The sequence below is a fragment of the Dipodomys merriami genome, unplaced genomic scaffold (assembly GCF_024711535.1).
Source record: "Dipodomys merriami isolate MVZ:Mamm:240054 unplaced genomic scaffold, mDipMer1.0.p SCAF_4, whole genome shotgun sequence".
In the NCBI taxonomy this organism is placed as follows: domain Eukaryota; kingdom Metazoa; phylum Chordata; class Mammalia; order Rodentia; family Heteromyidae; genus Dipodomys; species Dipodomys merriami.
In genome coordinates this window covers 19,786,850-19,803,939 of record NW_027205603.1, presented here as the reverse complement: position 1 = coordinate 19,803,939, position 17,090 = coordinate 19,786,850, and the positions used below count along the sequence as shown (strand labels likewise).

The 17,090-nt window shown below is 40.5% G+C and overlaps 1 protein-coding gene across 4 annotated transcripts in view; it reads right to left on the bottom strand.

Annotated features, from left to right (window-relative positions):
- Positions 1-17,090, bottom strand: part of Cul2 (cullin 2) — a 120,608-nt gene that overhangs the window by 40,578 nt on the left and 62,940 nt on the right. For all 4 annotated transcript variants that reach the window (XM_069990652.1, XM_069990654.1, XM_069990651.1 and 1 more), the window contains exons 11-17: positions 16,444-16,551; positions 15,452-15,511; positions 14,021-14,149; positions 13,843-13,929; positions 11,537-11,689; positions 11,210-11,287; positions 5,997-6,063 (exon numbers count right to left, since the gene is read on the bottom strand). In XM_069990652.1, the coding sequence (XP_069846753.1) occupies positions 5,997-6,063; positions 11,210-11,287; positions 11,537-11,689; positions 13,843-13,929; positions 14,021-14,149; positions 15,452-15,511; positions 16,444-16,551 (682 nt within the window). The remainder of the gene's footprint in view (positions 1-5,996; positions 6,064-11,209; positions 11,288-11,536; positions 11,690-13,842; positions 13,930-14,020; positions 14,150-15,451; positions 15,512-16,443; positions 16,552-17,090) is intronic.

Sequence of the window (17,090 nt, the reverse complement as noted above, 5' to 3'; positions counted from 1 at the left end):
GATCTGGATTGGAACACTTAAGAGACATTTTCAATTTCTGAAATGATAGAGGGTTTAACATATGAACTAGAATATCCAACTCCAATAGTGTACATAAAAATTATCATTAAAGGGGGCTGGAAAGGTGGCTCAGTGGTAGAGCGCTAGCCTTGAGCTGAAGAGCTGAGGGACAGTGCCCAGGCCCAGAGTTCAGGCCCCACAACTGGACCAAAAAAAAAAAAAATTATCATTACAAGTTTGGAAAATGTGGTAAGAAGCAAGACATACAGATTGCATTTTAACATTTCTGTTAACACCTACTCAGTCACATGTAGGAAAGAAGTCTAACTAAGCATCAAGTGCCCAGGTGCCTCCAGAGCACCCGTAGCAGGGTGCACCAGAGAAATACACTACTATGCATTAGGCACAGAAATGAGTTTTCTTCCCCACAGAACCCAGTGTTAGGTCATGATGCAACAACAGACCAAAGTGACATTTGTCTAGCATTAAGTTCATTCTACAGTCCTTAAATAGGTACTGTGTCTTTTCATACTGTTTTTCAATAAATTTTCATGGATCAGAAATGGGAGCTCCTCCCGCTCCCATCAGCACACAGCTAGGAAACCCCCAGCCTGAATGAGTCACTTAAATACTGCCTGGGAAACACAAAATGGAAATGACAAGAGCGCTAACTTAACTTGCTATGACAAAAGACATGAAAAGAAAAATAGGAGATGCTGGAGAACAAGGAGGGGGTGACATTGATCAAGATGTATTATACTCATACATTCACATGCTCAATTGAACCTCCTACACAGCAGACAGCTGTGCACTGTTGCCTCACACTTGTAATCCTAGCTATTCAGGGGACTGAAATATGTGGGTCATGGTTCCAAGTCAGCCCAGGCAGGAAAATCCATGAAACTATTATCTCAATAAAATTACCCACAAAAAAGCCAGAAGTGGTGCTGTGGCTCAAGCAGTAGAGTGCTAGGCTTGAGCACAAAGAGGCTTGGGGGTAGTACCTAGACCTGAGCTCAAGCCCCAGGACTGGCAAAAAAAAAAAAAAAAGATAGGGCAGAGCAGACAAATCCATGAAACTTGTATCTCCAACTACCCAGTAAAAAGCTGGAAGTAGAAGTGTGGCTCAAGTGGTAGTGAGCCAGCCATGAGCATAAAATGTCCATATGAGACAAGTCCTAATACAAGTACACATGTGCACAGGTACACAGTTCAAGATGCAAATAACTAGTCTAATTTTTGCAAGTTTCAAGGCACTCCTCATGTCATCTCCCTGCTCTTACAGAGCTTCCTTACAGATTATCTGTCACCTAAATAACGTTTAAGCAATGATAGATATTGCCATTCCCAACCAGTAGCAAAACACCTGAGCTAGTCAAGGATATATTAGGTAAGCCTGTTCCTGGAACAGGGTATTTATTTATTTATTTATTTATTTATTTATTTATTTATTTATTTATTTATTTATTTATTTATTTTTTGTCCAGTCATGGGGCCTGAACTCTGGGCCTGGGCGCTGTCCCTCAGCTCTTCAGCTCAAGGCGAGCGCTCTACCACTTGAGCCACAGCACCACTTCCGGCTTTTTACTTTTTGCTTATGTGGTGCTGAGGAATCGAACTCAGGGCCTCAGGCATGCAAGGCAAGCGCTCTACCACTGAGCTACCTTCCCAGCCTGGAACAGGGTATTTATATGTGATGTCTGACTCAGATTCCCTAACTGAAACAAGGAAAGAGGACTTTTTAAAATGCAGGTATCAGCCAGACTCCGGTGGCTCACGCCTATAATCCTACCTACTCAGGAAGCTGAGATCTGAGGATCACGGTTCAAAGCCAGCCTGGGCAGGAAAGTCCATGAAACTCTTATCTCCAATAAGCCACTCAAATACTGGAAGCGGTGCTGTAGCTCAAGCAGTAGGGCGCTCGCCTTGAGCTGAAGAGTGCAAGGACGGCACCCAAGCCCAGAGTTCAAGCCTCACAATGGACCAAAAAATAAAAAAAATACAATAAAATGCAGGTATCTGGTGGTAAGCACCTTACATTCATGGTCATATTCACCATGTCTCATGGTTAAAGAATCTGTGTTTACATGCCAATATAGACAATGCAATAAAGTATAAAAAAGCACTACAAAGGGCTGGGAAGGTGGCTCAGTGGTGGAGTGCTTGCCTTGCATGCATGAGGCCCTGGGTTCGATTCCTCAGCACCACATAAGCAAAAAGAAAAAAGCCAGAAGTGGCACTGTGGCTCAAATGGTAGAGTGCTAGCCTTGAGCTGAAGAGCTGAGGGACAGCGCCCAGGCCCAGAGTTCAGGCCCACGACTGGACCCAAAAAAAAAAAAAACAACAAAACAGAAAAGCACTACAAAGTATTCAGAAGTAGTCTTTTTTTTTTTTTGAGTTGGGGGGCTTGATATAGGGTTTGAACTTAGGGCCTCATACTTAGTAGGCTGGTGCTCTACCACTAATTTAAGCCTTCATCCCTGCTTTTTTGCTCATTATTTTGGAAATGGAGTCTGGCAAACTTTTCTGCCCAGAGATCCTGCAGATCTCTGCCTCCTGAGTAACTAGGATTACAGACATGAACTACCGACTCCCAAGCAAGCACTAGGAAGTATTACTGCCAGTAACACTAACTCTGAATATAAATATAATCAAATCCTGGGACCTACATACTTCACAGAATGCACAGGAAAAAGAAAACAAAGGCATCACAAATATAAAAGTATTAATCCAAGCAATGAGTACTCTACAAAACAACTTAACTTGGGCTTTTCAAAGTAATGTGCCTGAGTACTGTGGCAAGGGGGGTTTCTGCTCTATTGTCCGGAAAGATCTCTTTAACAGGTATCTGTATCTGCCCACCAAGTTGTTCTCTAAGAGTAATTCTGACCAAAGTGCCTAGTCATAATCTGGTGGAATTTCCAGGTCTTCTCTCCCTATCTGCTCCTCTGATATTGTAGATTGCTCTTTTTTTTTTTTTTTTTGGGGGGGGGGGGGTCTGGTCATGGGGCCTGAACTCTGGGCCTGGGCGCTATCCCTCAGCTCTTCAGCTCAAGGCCAGCTTTACCACTTGAGCCACACTGCCACTTCTGGCTTTTTTCTTTTTGCTTATGTGGTGCTAAGGAATTGAACCCAGGGCCTCAGGCATGCAAGGCAAGCGCTCTACCACTGAGCCACCTTCCCAGCCCCTAGATTGCTCATTTCTGAAAAGGCTTCCACTCATTACTAATACATAGTCCAAGCTCTCCTTCCCTGTCATCAGTCCTGTTGGTTCTGGTAAATGGTTTAGAAGTTATCTACCAAGAAGCCTTTCCTTCTTGGTACTATTTCTTTTTGGATTTTTTTTGTTATTGTTTTTGTGCTGGTCCTGGGGCTTGAACTCAGGATCTGGGCACTGTCCTTGAGCTTTTGTGCTCAAGGATAATGCTCTACCACTTGATCCAAATCTCCATTTCCAGCCTTTTCAGTGGATAATTGGAGATAAAAGTCCTCTGGACTTTACTGTCCAGGACACTTTGAACGCTGATCCTCACATCTCAGCCTCCTGAGTACGATTACAGGTATGAACCAACAGTGCCTGGGATCCTCCTTGGTACTGTTTGCCACCACCATTCTGTGTGACCCTGGACCAAGTTAGGCCTGCCTCTTATCATATACAACAATAAAACATTGTACTATTACTACTTACTTTTCTATCTTCTTCAGAGACAAAGAGTTTAGTGAGACAAGAATTTCGTGAGACACTGAAAATGTTCTGTTGGTAAATGATTATATGAGGAACCAGACACAGAAGTGATTTACTCAAGGTTACAAACCTAGTAAGCAATGAGCTAAAACTATATACATAAATTCCTTCGTGCTATATACAATTACTTAAGCATCAAAAGTTGAGCCTCTCATATTTACTTTAGGAGACATAGTAATTATTGTTGAAGTAATAAGAATAATCAGAGTTTAATTCTACAAGATAGATACTCAGGGGGCTGGGAAGGTAGCTCAGTGGTAGAGCGCTTGCCTTGCATGCATGAGCCCTGGGTTCGATTCCTCAGCACCACATAAGCAAAAAGTAAAAAGCCGAAGTGGCGCTGTGGCTCAAGTGGTAGAGCGCTAGCCTTGAGCTGAAGAGCTGAGGGACAGTGCCCAGGCCCAGAGTTCAGGCCCCACGACCAGACCAAAAAAAAAAAAAGATAGATAGGAAACATACAAGCAAATTAAATTCAACAAAACACCGAATTCTCACTAAGCTTCTCTAGCTTGCCAGCTTGCCATCCTCCCACCCACTGTTCCCTACCCCACTTACTTGTATTCCCAACACTTGGGAAGCTAAGGCAAGAAGATTACAAGTAATCTTAGCTGTACTTTTTGAAGTTTGGCAAAGAATAGTTGGGCACCTCCTAGCTACTCAGGAGATTGAAATCTGAGGATCAAGGTTCAAAGCCAGACCATGTAGGAAAATCTGTGACCCTCTTATCTCCAATTAAGCAGCAAAAAGCTGGAAGTGGATATGTAGCTCAAGTGGTAAAGCGCTAGCCTTACCGGGTGCTAGTGGCTCACGCCTGTAATCCTAGCTACTCAGGTGGCTGAGATCTGGGGATCTCAGTTCAAAGCCAGCCCGGGCAGGAAAGACCGTGAGACTCCTATCTCCAATAAACCACCAGAAAACCAGAAGTGGCGCTGTAGCTCAAGTGCTAGAGCTCTCGCCTTGAGCTGAAGAGCTGAGGGACAGCGCCCGATTCCAGAGTTCAAGCCCCACGACTGACAAAAAAAAAAAAAGGGGGGGGCTAGCCTTGAGCACAAAAGCTCAGGGACAGCACCTAGCCTCTGATTTTTAAGCCTGAGAATCAGCACAGAAAAAAAAAAAAAAAAGGAGGGGCTGGGAAGGTGGCTCAGTGGTAGAGTGCTTGTCTTACATGCATGAGGCCCTGGGTTCGATTCCTCAGCACCACATAAGCAGAAAAAGCCGGAAGTGGCACTGTGACTCAAGTGGTAGAGCGCTAGCCTTGAGCTGAAGAGCTGAGGGACAGCGCCCAGGCCCAGAGTTCAGGCCCACGACCGATAAAAAAAAAAAAAAAGCAGGGGGGGAGGGGAGTGTTAAATCTACTGTCAAAACATGGACCTACTACTGCAGAAAAATTAAATAAATAAGTTACCAGAATATGACTAGGGTTTCTCAAATTGGAAACTTGTGAAGTTGGAACTTCCTTGGAAAAAAGTATTTACTACTGCAGTTCATTATAGTATGACAAAATCCCAATGGCTTTGTCTCTCTATGATACAATAATAGTTGTTCAAACTTCCGAAGATACACAGACTATTTAGACACTTGGCTTGTAGGAGTATGTGACCCATTAAGTCTCTACTTCCAAATAATTTTTGTGTGGCTTGAACTCTGGGCCTGGGCACTGTCCCTGGGCTCTTCAGCTCAAGGCGAGTGCTCTACTGCTTGAGCCACAGCACCACTTTCGGTTTTCTGGTGGTTTATTGGAGATAAGAGTCTCAGGGACTTTCCTGCCCCAGCTGGCTTTCAACCATGATCCTCAAATCTCAGCTTCCTGAGTAGCTAGAATTACAGGCATGAGCCACTGGTGCCTGGCCCAAATAAATTTTTAACGTCAATAAAGAGTGGTTTGTGCAGGGCACTGGTAGTTCAAGCCCCACGATTACAAAAAAAAAAAAAATTAATAATAATAATAATAATTCCCTCTGAGACTCAAAAACTGAAGTGGTGATGTGGCTCAAATTGCAGAGTGGTAGCTGTGAGCATAAAGAGGCTTAGGGACAGCACCTAGGCCCTGGGTTCAAGCCCCACAACCGACCAAATAAAAAGCAGCACAGTTTAAAATACACTGAAGAAAAATGCTGTAACTGAATGTCATTACTTATTGCTTCTATGGTAAAGGCAGATGGAGAAGAAAAGACTATAATTATAATTAGGCTATAGGAAATAAACACAAGTATAAATTTCATCAAATCAACTATAATTAAATGCATTTTACCTGTACAGAGATAATGTAACCATGTAAGTTTCCTTCCACTGAAATGCTGGCTATAAAATAATTCAAACTGCAAAAAAAAGAAAGAAAAGAAAATTGTGTTCAGCTTGTATATAACTTACCTAGTTATCAGCATACTGCAAAGGTATGTTCATGACACCTCCATTTACTATACCTTGTCAACTTACAGGTAAGAAAATGTCTGTAGTCCCTGACCAAGATCATAAGGAGTATTATGCCAAATTTTCTTTTTTTTTTTCTTTTTCTTTTTTTTCTTTGTCGGTCATGGGCTTTGAACTCTTTGAGCTCTGTCCCTCAGCTCTTCAGCTCAAGGCTAGCACTTTACCACTTGAGCTACAGCGCCACTTCCGTTTTTCTGGTGGTTTATTGGAGATAAGAGTTTCACAGACTTTCCTGCCTGGTCTGGCTTTGAACCTCGATCCTCAGATCTCAGCCTCCTGAGTAGCTAGGATTACAGGCATGAGCCATCGGTGCCTGGCTTCCCAAATTTTCTTGAATGTACTGGCACACAGTTTTAAAACAACCAGCAATCTTCACAAAATCACATTAACGCTCTATGCCTGGGATAGGAGTGCCTTGATTATAGAGGTCCTTATTTGTACATACACATTGAAATCAATTACAAACATGCTAAGAGTGGCCAAATGTGCTGGTGTGTACTTATAGTCCCCAGTAAATCTGAAGGCTTAGACCAAAGGTTCCTGGGAGCCCAGAATACTAGTGGCCGCTCAAGACAAAAAAAAAAAAAAAGGCAGGGTAACTTGGCACCCAAAAGCAAACAGACACACTGTAGGTAATTTATCTTCCTGAATTATTTTTGTTTTGTGGGAAATGGCAACTGCATGTCAGTGATTTATCCTAGCTTTTTTCATCAGACCTTGTAGTTTTTCCATAATACCACAACATTTACAAATCTAATTTTATTGTATAAATTCAGTATGACATCATTTGATGTTAATTTGGCTTTATAAATCCTACTTCCTGACTAAAAACAAAACTATACATTTGGCATGAAAATATAAACCATATCTTCATTGCTCATCCCTTACCCTTTGCCAAAGTGACAAGTTGATTATTATATGTGGCTGCCTATGATTTAGTAATTTTTTTTTTAAAAAGCCTTGGAGTTCAGAGTACTTTTTTGGGGGGATACTCGTTTGTTGCTGTTCTCATGAATAATTAAATTTAACATTCCTTAATGTAGTTGTAACATTTTAAAAGCTTCTCTGGGTTGAATGTGTGGGTATGCAACAGAAGTTTCATTTGGAGGAACCAGAGAATGAACTCAAGGCCTCACACTTTCTAGCAAGGTGCTCTACCACTAGAGCCATACCTCCAGTCAGGCAGGATGAAGTCTTAATAGGACACAGTTCACAGTTTTTAAGGAGATAGCACAGGGCCCCATCACCACTGTTCTCCTTCACCCTAAAAAAAAGAGCCAGTATACAGTAGTATATGTAGGAAAATAAAAAGTAAAAAAAGACTTTTTATAAAAACTACATTGCTGCCAAGTACCTGTGGCTCATGCCTATAAGCCTAGCTACTCAGTAGGCTAGGATCTGAGGATTGTGGTTCAAAGTCAGCCTACACAGAAAAGTCCCTAAGACTCCCAAGAAGTGGCAGAGCACTAGCCTTGAGCAAAAAAAGTTCAGGGACAATGCCCAGGCATTGAGTTCAAGCCTCAGGACTAGCAAAGAAAAAAGCAAAACAAAAAACCAAAAAACAAAAAACCCTCAAGATTTCTTTATAAAATTGAAAACAAAAAGAAAAAACTATCACATCATAGTTCAGAGACAGGATATAGTTTTAGCATGGTGTTCAAACATACCTACTAAAGCTTTCTCTCTCAAATTTTACCTTTTGTATTTTTAAGAAGTTTAAATAAAACAACACTTGACCTAGCAGCTATGCCATGTATCGTCCTTACATCCCAAGCTTACAGGTCTAATCAGGAGGCTCAGCCACCCTCAGCAGATTAGTCCAAGCTTAGCTTGTTCTGGGAAGTTCAGTAGTTGAGTATCTCTACCTTCCACTGGCATAGCATCCTCCACCAGCACATCCACCAAACCCTTTGCGTGATTAATGGGCGATGACTGGCACCTGGGATATTTAAGATGTTTTGCATGGTTCTTAAGCAAACAAGCCAATCAGAGGGTCCTAGAAGTCTCTTTGACTAATAACCCTAGAGTAGCAATAAAATCCAATTGTCCTAATTTACAATTCAGAATTTTACATTTAAAATTTTATCAATAACCCCTGAAATTTAATTGGGTGATAAAAGCAAAATAAAAGTTTAAAAATGAGTAACTGTATCTTTAAAATGTTGTCACTTGTTGATGCTTATACCTTACTTTTTGCACATACTTCCCTATTTGAAATGCAATAAAAACTTTGGTTAGTAGAACACTGGGATCTGAAGTTGGCTGAAGGCTACAGGGCCCCTAGTCCAGTCTCTTTTACTGCCTTGCCCCAGGTCCTATTGGTTTCAACACAGCTCCAAATGGGATTATTGATGACTTATCTGATAATTCCAAGTTGTAAGCCTTTGCTCTAGCATTCAGTAATCTCATTATCAAATTTTATTAGAGAGAAATACAAGTTGGCTAAATTTCTCATTTTAAAATAAATAAGGGGAAGGAATGAGAGGGAAAGAGGGAACAGCTAACACTAAGCAAAAGGAAAGAAATGTACATATCACCCAAAAGGAAAGAAATAAGTTGTATTGTCAAAGTTTATAGAACTTTATAGACCAAGATAATGACAATTTGCCTTGTGAAGGTTAAAATGTGTTTGTGACTTTAAGTATCACTATCCTACAATATTGTGAAATTTATGTGATCACTTAATCTGAATATTATTTTTTTTAAATCCAGAAAAAAAAATAAGCTAAATTAGGAGTTGGTTGCCAATGCCTGTAATCCTACTTAGGAGAGGCTGAGACCCAGAGAATCCTAGTTCAAGCCAGGCCCTGGTGGCTCATGCTTATAATCCTAGCTACTCAGGAGGCTGAGATCTGAGCACTGAAGTTCAAAAGCCAGCACAGACTAGAGAGTCCAAGAGACTCTTATCTCCAATTAACCACCAGAAAACCAGAAGGGGCACTTTGGCTAGTACTACTTCAGCTAAAAGTAAGAGTGTTTACCTTGAGCAAAAGAGCTCAGGGACAGCTCCTGGTTCCCACAGCCAACAACAACAAAAATCTTGGTTCAATGCAAGCCCAAGCAGAAAGGTCAATTGGAGACACCATCTACGACTAATGAACAAAATGCTGGACTGGAGGTGTGATCCAAGTGGTAGCATGTCAAACATAAATAAGAAAGCCAAGATTCAGTTGGATGCTGGTGGCTCGTATCTGTAATCCCAGCTACTCAAGAAGCTGAGATCTAAGAATCATGGTTCAAAACGAGCCCAGGCAAGAAAGGCCTGGAAACCAGCAGGAAACCAGAAGGGGACTGTGGTAGAGCGCTAGCCTTCAACAAAAGAGCTCAGGGACAGCACCAGGCCCTGACTTCAAGCCCCATGACACACACACACACACACACACACACACACACACACACACACACACACACACACACACACACACACACACACACACACACACACACACACACACACACACACACACACACACACACACACACACACACACACACACACACACACACACACACACACACACACACACACACACACACACGAAAGCCAAGGGCAAGAGGCTCTGAGTTCAGGCCTCAGAACTGGCGTAAAAAATAAAGTGAACAGAGCTGTGCACTAGTGGCTCACACCTGTAATCCTAGCTACTCAGGAGGCTGAGATCTGAGAATCGCAGTCCACAGCTAGTCCAAGCAGGAAAGTCCATGTGACTCTGATCTCCAATAACCTACCAAATGGCAGAAAATGGAGTGCTCAACTTGAGTAAAATAAGCTCATGGACAGTGCCCAGCCACTGAGTTCAAGTCCCAGGGCAGGGAAAACAAAAAGGTTCTGACATAGGGGTAACAAACTAGGCACTGGTGGCTAATCCCAGCTGAGATTTAAGGATTGTGGTTTGAAGCCAGGTGAGACAGTTAAGTCCGTGAGACTTTTGTTTTGGGTCCGGTTGTGGGGCCTGAACTCTGGGCCTGGGTCCCTCAGCTCTTCAGCTCAAGGCTAGTGCCCTATCACTTGAGCCACAGCGCCACTTATGGCTTTTTTTTTTCTTTTTGTTTATGTGGTGCTGAGGAATCCAACCCAGGGCCTCAGGCATGCAAGGCAAGTGCTCTACCACTGATCCACCTTCCCAGCCTAGTCTGTGAGACTTTTACCTCCAATTAGCCACCAAAAAGCCAGAAGTGGAGCTGTAGCTCAAGTCGTAGAGTACCAGACTCAAACAAAAAGGCTAAAAATAAAGCACCAGGAGGCTGAGATCTGAGGAGCACAGTTCAAAGCCATCCCAGGCAGTAAACTCCATAAGACTCTTATCTCCAAAGTGGTAGAGTGCTAGCCTTGAGCTGAAGAGCTCAGGGACAGTGCCCAGGCCCAGAGGTCAAGCTCCACGATTGACCAAAAAAAAAAAAAAAAGCTAATGAATAATAACCATGCCCTTGAATCAAGTCCCAGTACCAGCACAGGGGAAAAACAAATAAATAACAAACCCACAACCAAAAGAATAACCAGCCAAAAGGGTTGGGATGTAGCTCAACTCATAGATTCCATGCCTATCAAGCCTGAAACCCTGAGTCAAAGCTTAGTAACACAAAAAGTAAACAACAACAAAAAAGCAAACTGCTTAGAAAAAGATTTACTAAGAATAATAGATACCCTTTGACAAAGAACTCTATCACGCCCTCAATATTTTAGTTTTAGTATTAATCACTACAATAATGTATATTCTTCCTGCTCAGGAAGAGGCCTGGACATGTAGCTTAGCACTATAGCATTGACAGCATGTGCAAAGAATTAAGGAACAAACATATTGTAACTTGTAATATGCCTTTCTATTATAGGAGTCCTTGAGGAAAATATTGAAAATGAAAGAATATGCAAAGTTACTTGGGAAGTTACTTGGGTTGTCGCTTAACTCAGTGAATGAGCTCTGTACCAAAAAACACAACCAAACCAAGAAAGCACCCCAATAAACAAACACACATACCCATATAAAACCAATTACTAACACTTGTATGGTTTATGAGTCTTTTTCCCTTCAAACTTACCATCTGTACACTTTTTTCTAATTCCTGGGGAATTGCAAATGTAGATGAAGGAGCTTGAGTAAGAGGCCAAGCGCCAGCCTAGAAGAAAAAAAGAAGTTAAAATTTAAATAGAGCAACATCTAACTTGAAAGCAAGTATTTATGAAATGTTGATTTAAAAAACTCAACAGCAGGACTACCTAGGCATGCTTAACTTCCCATTAAGATAACAGGTAACCAAGGAGCCCCACCTCACTCCCAGAAGCAAATGCAATCCGGTGTCCCCTTATCAGTCCTTTCTTTGCCTCACTAGGTTTGATGGTAAATGTCCATAGGAAACACTTCATACCTGTAGAACATATATTTGAAAACTAATTCCCAAATCTATTACTGTGTCTTGGTTTTTGATAAAGTTGTTGAACTTATTGTTGAGATCAGCACTGACACTCATATCTGTATACATCCGATGTAGCTTGCTGGTAAACTCATAACCACAGGCTTGCTGCAAAAAGAATAAGTTTTAGAGAGAATGATGAAAAATGACATTGATCAAGAGGCATTAACTTATAAACTGTACTTATAACTGTACTTTTTGTACATCTACTTAAATAAAAAATACAATTTAAAAATATTTTGGAAATATATACTTAAATGAAAAATAGCCAAGTGACAGTTGCTCACCCCTGTAATCCTAGTTACTAAGGAGGCTGAGATCTGAGGATTGCCCTTCAAAGCCATCCCGGGCAGGAAAAGTCCATGAGACTCTTATCTCCAATTAACCACCAGAAAACCAGATGTGGCACTGTGGCTTAAATGGTAGAGCACTAGCCTTGAGCTGAAGAGCTGAGAGACAGTACCCAGGCCCAGAGTTCAAACCCCACAACCAACCAAAATAAACACATCAATAAGGATGTGTTACTGTATCTAGACTTTTAGGAAAATGATTTCCCTCTAAACCTAAAAAAGGTTTTTTAAATCCATGCATATTATAACACTGCAAAAACATTTCTTACTATCTATGGGATATTTTTCTCAGTTATGCAGAATAGCAAATACACATTGAAGTTTACTGGAAGTGCTCTAGTTATGGTCAATTTTAAAAACAGAACTTATTTATTAGATGTTTGCATGTTTCTTTTTTGAGAAATATTTATTCAGATCTATTGCCCAATTTTAAAAGTGCATTATTTTTCTTATTGTTGATTATTCAGTTGTAAGAGTTGTTACACATAAGTATCATGGATGCAAGTCACTTTTATGACATGTGACTAGCAAATATTTTCTGTGACACTGTCCTTTGAACACAAAAGCTCATGCTCTGATGTAGCTGGAAAAATCTATTTTTGTCATTTGGGCTTTTGGTGTCTTAATCAAAAGTCATGAAAATTACTTCCAGATTTTCTGCTAAGAATTTATTGTTTTGCCTCTTTCATTTATATCTTCAACTCACTTGTAGTGAATTTTTACAGACAGTATAAGAACAGATTCAACTTCAGTTTTTTTCAGATAGATGTCTAGTTGTCAAAAAAAAAAAAACATTTGTTCTTAAGAAACACTAAATATATTGGGGGAAAGCAAAGGAAGAGGTGACACTATCCAAAAATAAGAAATATACTTATTGGGCCGGGCGCTGGTGGCTCACGCCTGTAATCCTAGCTACTCAGAAGGCTGAGATCTGAGGATCGCAGTTCAAAGCCAGCCCGGGCAGGAGAGACCATGAGACTCCTATCTCCAATAAACCACTAGAAAACCGGAAGTGGCACTGTAGCTCAAGTGGTAGAGCACTCACCTTGAGCTGAAGAGCTGAGGGCCAGCGCCCAAGCCCAGAGTTCAAGCCCCATGACCGACCAAAAAAAAAAAAGAGAAATATACTTATTGGGGCTGGGAAGGTGGCTCAGTGGTAGAGCGCTTGCCTTGCATGCCTGAGGCCCTGGGTTCAATTCCTCAGCACCACATAAGCAAAAAGAAAAAAGCCAGAAGTGGTGCTGTGGCTCAAGCGGTAGAACGCTAGCCTTGAGCTGAAGAGCTGAGGGACAGCACCCAGGCCCAGAGTTCAGGCCCCAGGACCGGACCCCAAAAAAAAAAAAAAAAATGTGTATGTATGTATGTGTGTGTGTGTGTGTGTGTGTGTGTGTGTATATATATATATATATACATATACACACATACATACATACTTATTACCTGAAAATCATTAATAATAAAATTATATTTTTTAAAAAAAAAAACAGAACTTTCACATAAATTTCCTAACAGCCAATATGAAATCAACTTACTTCTCTTGGTGTGTAAGAAAAATGAACTCAAATTCACCTGCACTACAAGTGTATTCATTCATAAGTAAAATCAGTTATTTTCAAATTAATGCTAATTATCTTGGAGATCTTTTCTGTGTAAGCATATATGGAAATACATAGCCGCCCCCCCTCACTTTTTTTTTGCCTTCCCAGTACCAGGGTTTGAACTTAGGACCCTGTATTGCTAGGCAGGTGCTCTACTACTTGAGCCATGCCCCCAGGAACATAATTCCCTACACAGACCATCATACATTTAACCTGTACATGTTAATGAATTACTTCCCATTATTCCCTACCATGCAGCAGTGAAGACATTTCTGTGTTGGTGTAATAATTTCAGGACAAACGTTTATATTACCTTTAATTTATTGATCATGGCTTCTTCAGAATCCATAGACATTGATAACCCATGAATTAGACGTTTCGCCAACATTCTTGCATAGAACTACATGAAAAAGTATGTTTAAAATATTACTTTTTATAATTTCAAAAATAAACAAAACTAGCAATTCAAATCAAAACTTTTCACACCTTACCTTTTGGAAAACATCTTTATCATCAATATATTTGAAAACAGTAATGAAGCTTGTGAGTTTGTCTTCTACTTCATTCTCAGTCATCCCTTTTGCTGACTTTTTTAGCAAATTGTCACAGTACTTAGCAAGCTAAAATAGAAATTGATAATAAATCTTACAAACAACCCTTTTAGACACATCATACTTCCAAGAAGGCAAAGTGGCAACAATACAAAATAAGATCAACAAGATGAGGTTTGCTATCCTAGCCTGTTTCAAAAATTTTAATACTGGGGGTTGGGAACGTGACTTACTGGTAGAGTACTTGCCTTGCATTAATGAAGCCTGGGTTTAATTCCTCAGTACCACATAAACAGGTAAAGCTGGAAGTAGCGCTGTGGCTCAAATGGTAGAGCACTAACTAGCCTTGAGCACAGAGAAAGTGCCCAGGCCCTGAGTTCAAGCTCCAGGACTACCAAATAAAAAAATAATAACTTCAAATATACATGCCAATGTAAATTTTTAAAAAGCTTTTAAATTTTTAAAGACACTAGAAATAGTTCAACACCTTGGTGACCACTAAAATGTTGTTGTAATATAATTATTTTGAGGCAGGATCTCACTATGTAGCCCAGGCTGACGGCAAATTTGTAATCAGCCTGGCTCACCCTCACAAGTGTTGGAATTACAGTTACCATAAACAGAGAGAAATAATAATTTTGATGGTGATCAATTACACTTGAAAATATTATATCAAACTTATAAACAAGTTTCCTTCAAAAGTGATCAAATTTGAGGTTTTCTTTCAGATTTCAAAGCCAACAAAATTAGCATGAAAGGAAATGTAAATTATTTCCAAGAACACATACTTTTAACCCAACCTTTATAAAATATTTTCCCCTTTAATTATTTCTTAAGAAAGGTACATGGGCCTATTGCATTTCTTACATAAATGCCAATTTATGTAAGATGTAAGTAATCACCTTCTAAAAAATGCCACAAAAATTATTTTGAATGCTGTTCCATGTTCTTCCCCCAATTTTTTTTTTTTTTTTTGAGCTGTCAGTCCTGGGGTATGTACTCAGGGCCTAGGTGTGTCCCTAAGCTTCTCTGCTCAAGGCTAGTGTTCTACCACTTGAACTACAGCTTCATTTCCAGTTTTTTAGGGTAGCTTATTAGGGATAAGACTTTCCTGTCTGGTTTGCCTTTGAACTGTGATCCTCAGATCTCAGTCTCCTGAGTAGCTAAGATTACATCATGCTTTTTTTTTTTTTTTTTTTGGTCTGTTGTGGGGCTTGAACTCTGGGCTTGGGCACTGTCCCTCAGCTCTTCAGCTCAAGGCGAATGTTCTACCACTTGAGCCACAGCACCATTTCCATAAGTAGCTAAGATTACAGACTTCAGCCACCAACGCCCGGCTCCAACAATTTCTTTTAAGCAACCATCACTTACCAGTTCTGGTGCTTTGCAAACTGACTTGGGCTCTCTGTAATTTACAACTGATGTAAGGGCCTAAAAAGAAAGCAAGTCAGTAATTAGCCATGAGGAAAGCAGAGGTGCTATAATCTGTGTGTCCCAAATTACCACCTGATCTGTTTTGGATCCTAAGTGCCCCCAAAGGCCGTGTACTGCAGGCTTGGTTGGTCAGCCTGTGACACTGTTGGGGAAAGTTATGTCACTGGGGCTGTGGCCTGGAAGGGTAACCAGACCATGCCTCTTCTCTTGCCTCCCACTCCTACCCGTTTCCCCAGACACCACAAAAAGGACAGCCTCCCTCTACCACATTCTCTAGCCACAGATTGATGCCGGGTACCAGTGCATAAGCTTAAGCCTGTAATCCTAGCTACTCAGGAGACTGAGACCTGAGGATTACAGTTCAAAGCCAGCCTGGGCAAGAAAGCCCATGATACTCTTATCTCCAATTAACCACCAGAGAACCAGAAGTGGTGCTGTGGCTCAAGTGGTAGAGCATTCGCCTTTAGCTGAAGGGACAGTTCAAGCCCCACCACTGACCAAAAAAAAAAAAAAGATCACAGTCTGAAACCTGATACCATAGTGCAGATGAAAATCTAATGCACCACCCACCCATATAATAAATTTTAGTGGTAGACTAGTAGACTCATCTAACTATATTCATAATTATCATATTCTATATAATTCTTTATAACTCAGTCCTGAAATTTGAACCATGCAAGTACATTTTCTATGTAGAACATCAAGATTCTTCAAGTCTGTCAAACATTTGTCTTTCAATTACTACTGAATGTAGCCTAAATATAATTTTTCAAAAAAGAAGTACTAAAAGAGACTAAAATATTGCATGCATTTTAGAAGATGGTAGTTTACTACAAATTCACTTACTTTATTAATAATTTCATGAAGTCTAAGAGTAAAATAATGAGACTTTTACATACATATATAGTACTTATGTATTAAAAAGTTACCTTATCCAATGCACTCATAAAATGCTGGTCACCATTCAAAACAGTGTTGATTAACTGAACAAATTTACCATGTACTTCCAAAACTGACTCCACAAATAGTGTTGGCATCTAAAAATAAGAAATACAAGGTATAAAAACCAATTTTAAGAAATTCGAGAATAAAGTCAGATGTGAAAAGACTTAAGAGTTAATTTTACCCCAAATCACATTTCATATCCAGTTATCTTTCTTTTAGAAATGTCTTTACTTAAAATGGCTTCAAAAATTTCAAAAGTTTAGCTGGGAGCTGGTGGCTCACACTTGTAATCCTAGCTACTCAGGAGGCTGAGCTCTGATTCAAAGCCAGTTCAGGCAGGAAAGTCCATGAGATTCTTATCTCCAATTAACTAGCAGAAAAGCAGATGTGGTGCTGTGGCTCAAGAGAGAGAATGCTGGGGGGGGGGGAGGAGAGGGAGGATGGGAAGGGGAAACAAAGGAGGAGGCTACAATGCTTGATAAGAAATGTACTCACTGTCTTGCCCATGTAATTGTAACCCCTCTGTACAGTATTTTCACAATAAAAAATAAAAAATTTTTAAAAAGAGAGAGATAGAGCGCTAGCCTTGAGCTGAAAAGCTCAGGCCCTGAGTTCAAGCCCCATGACTGAC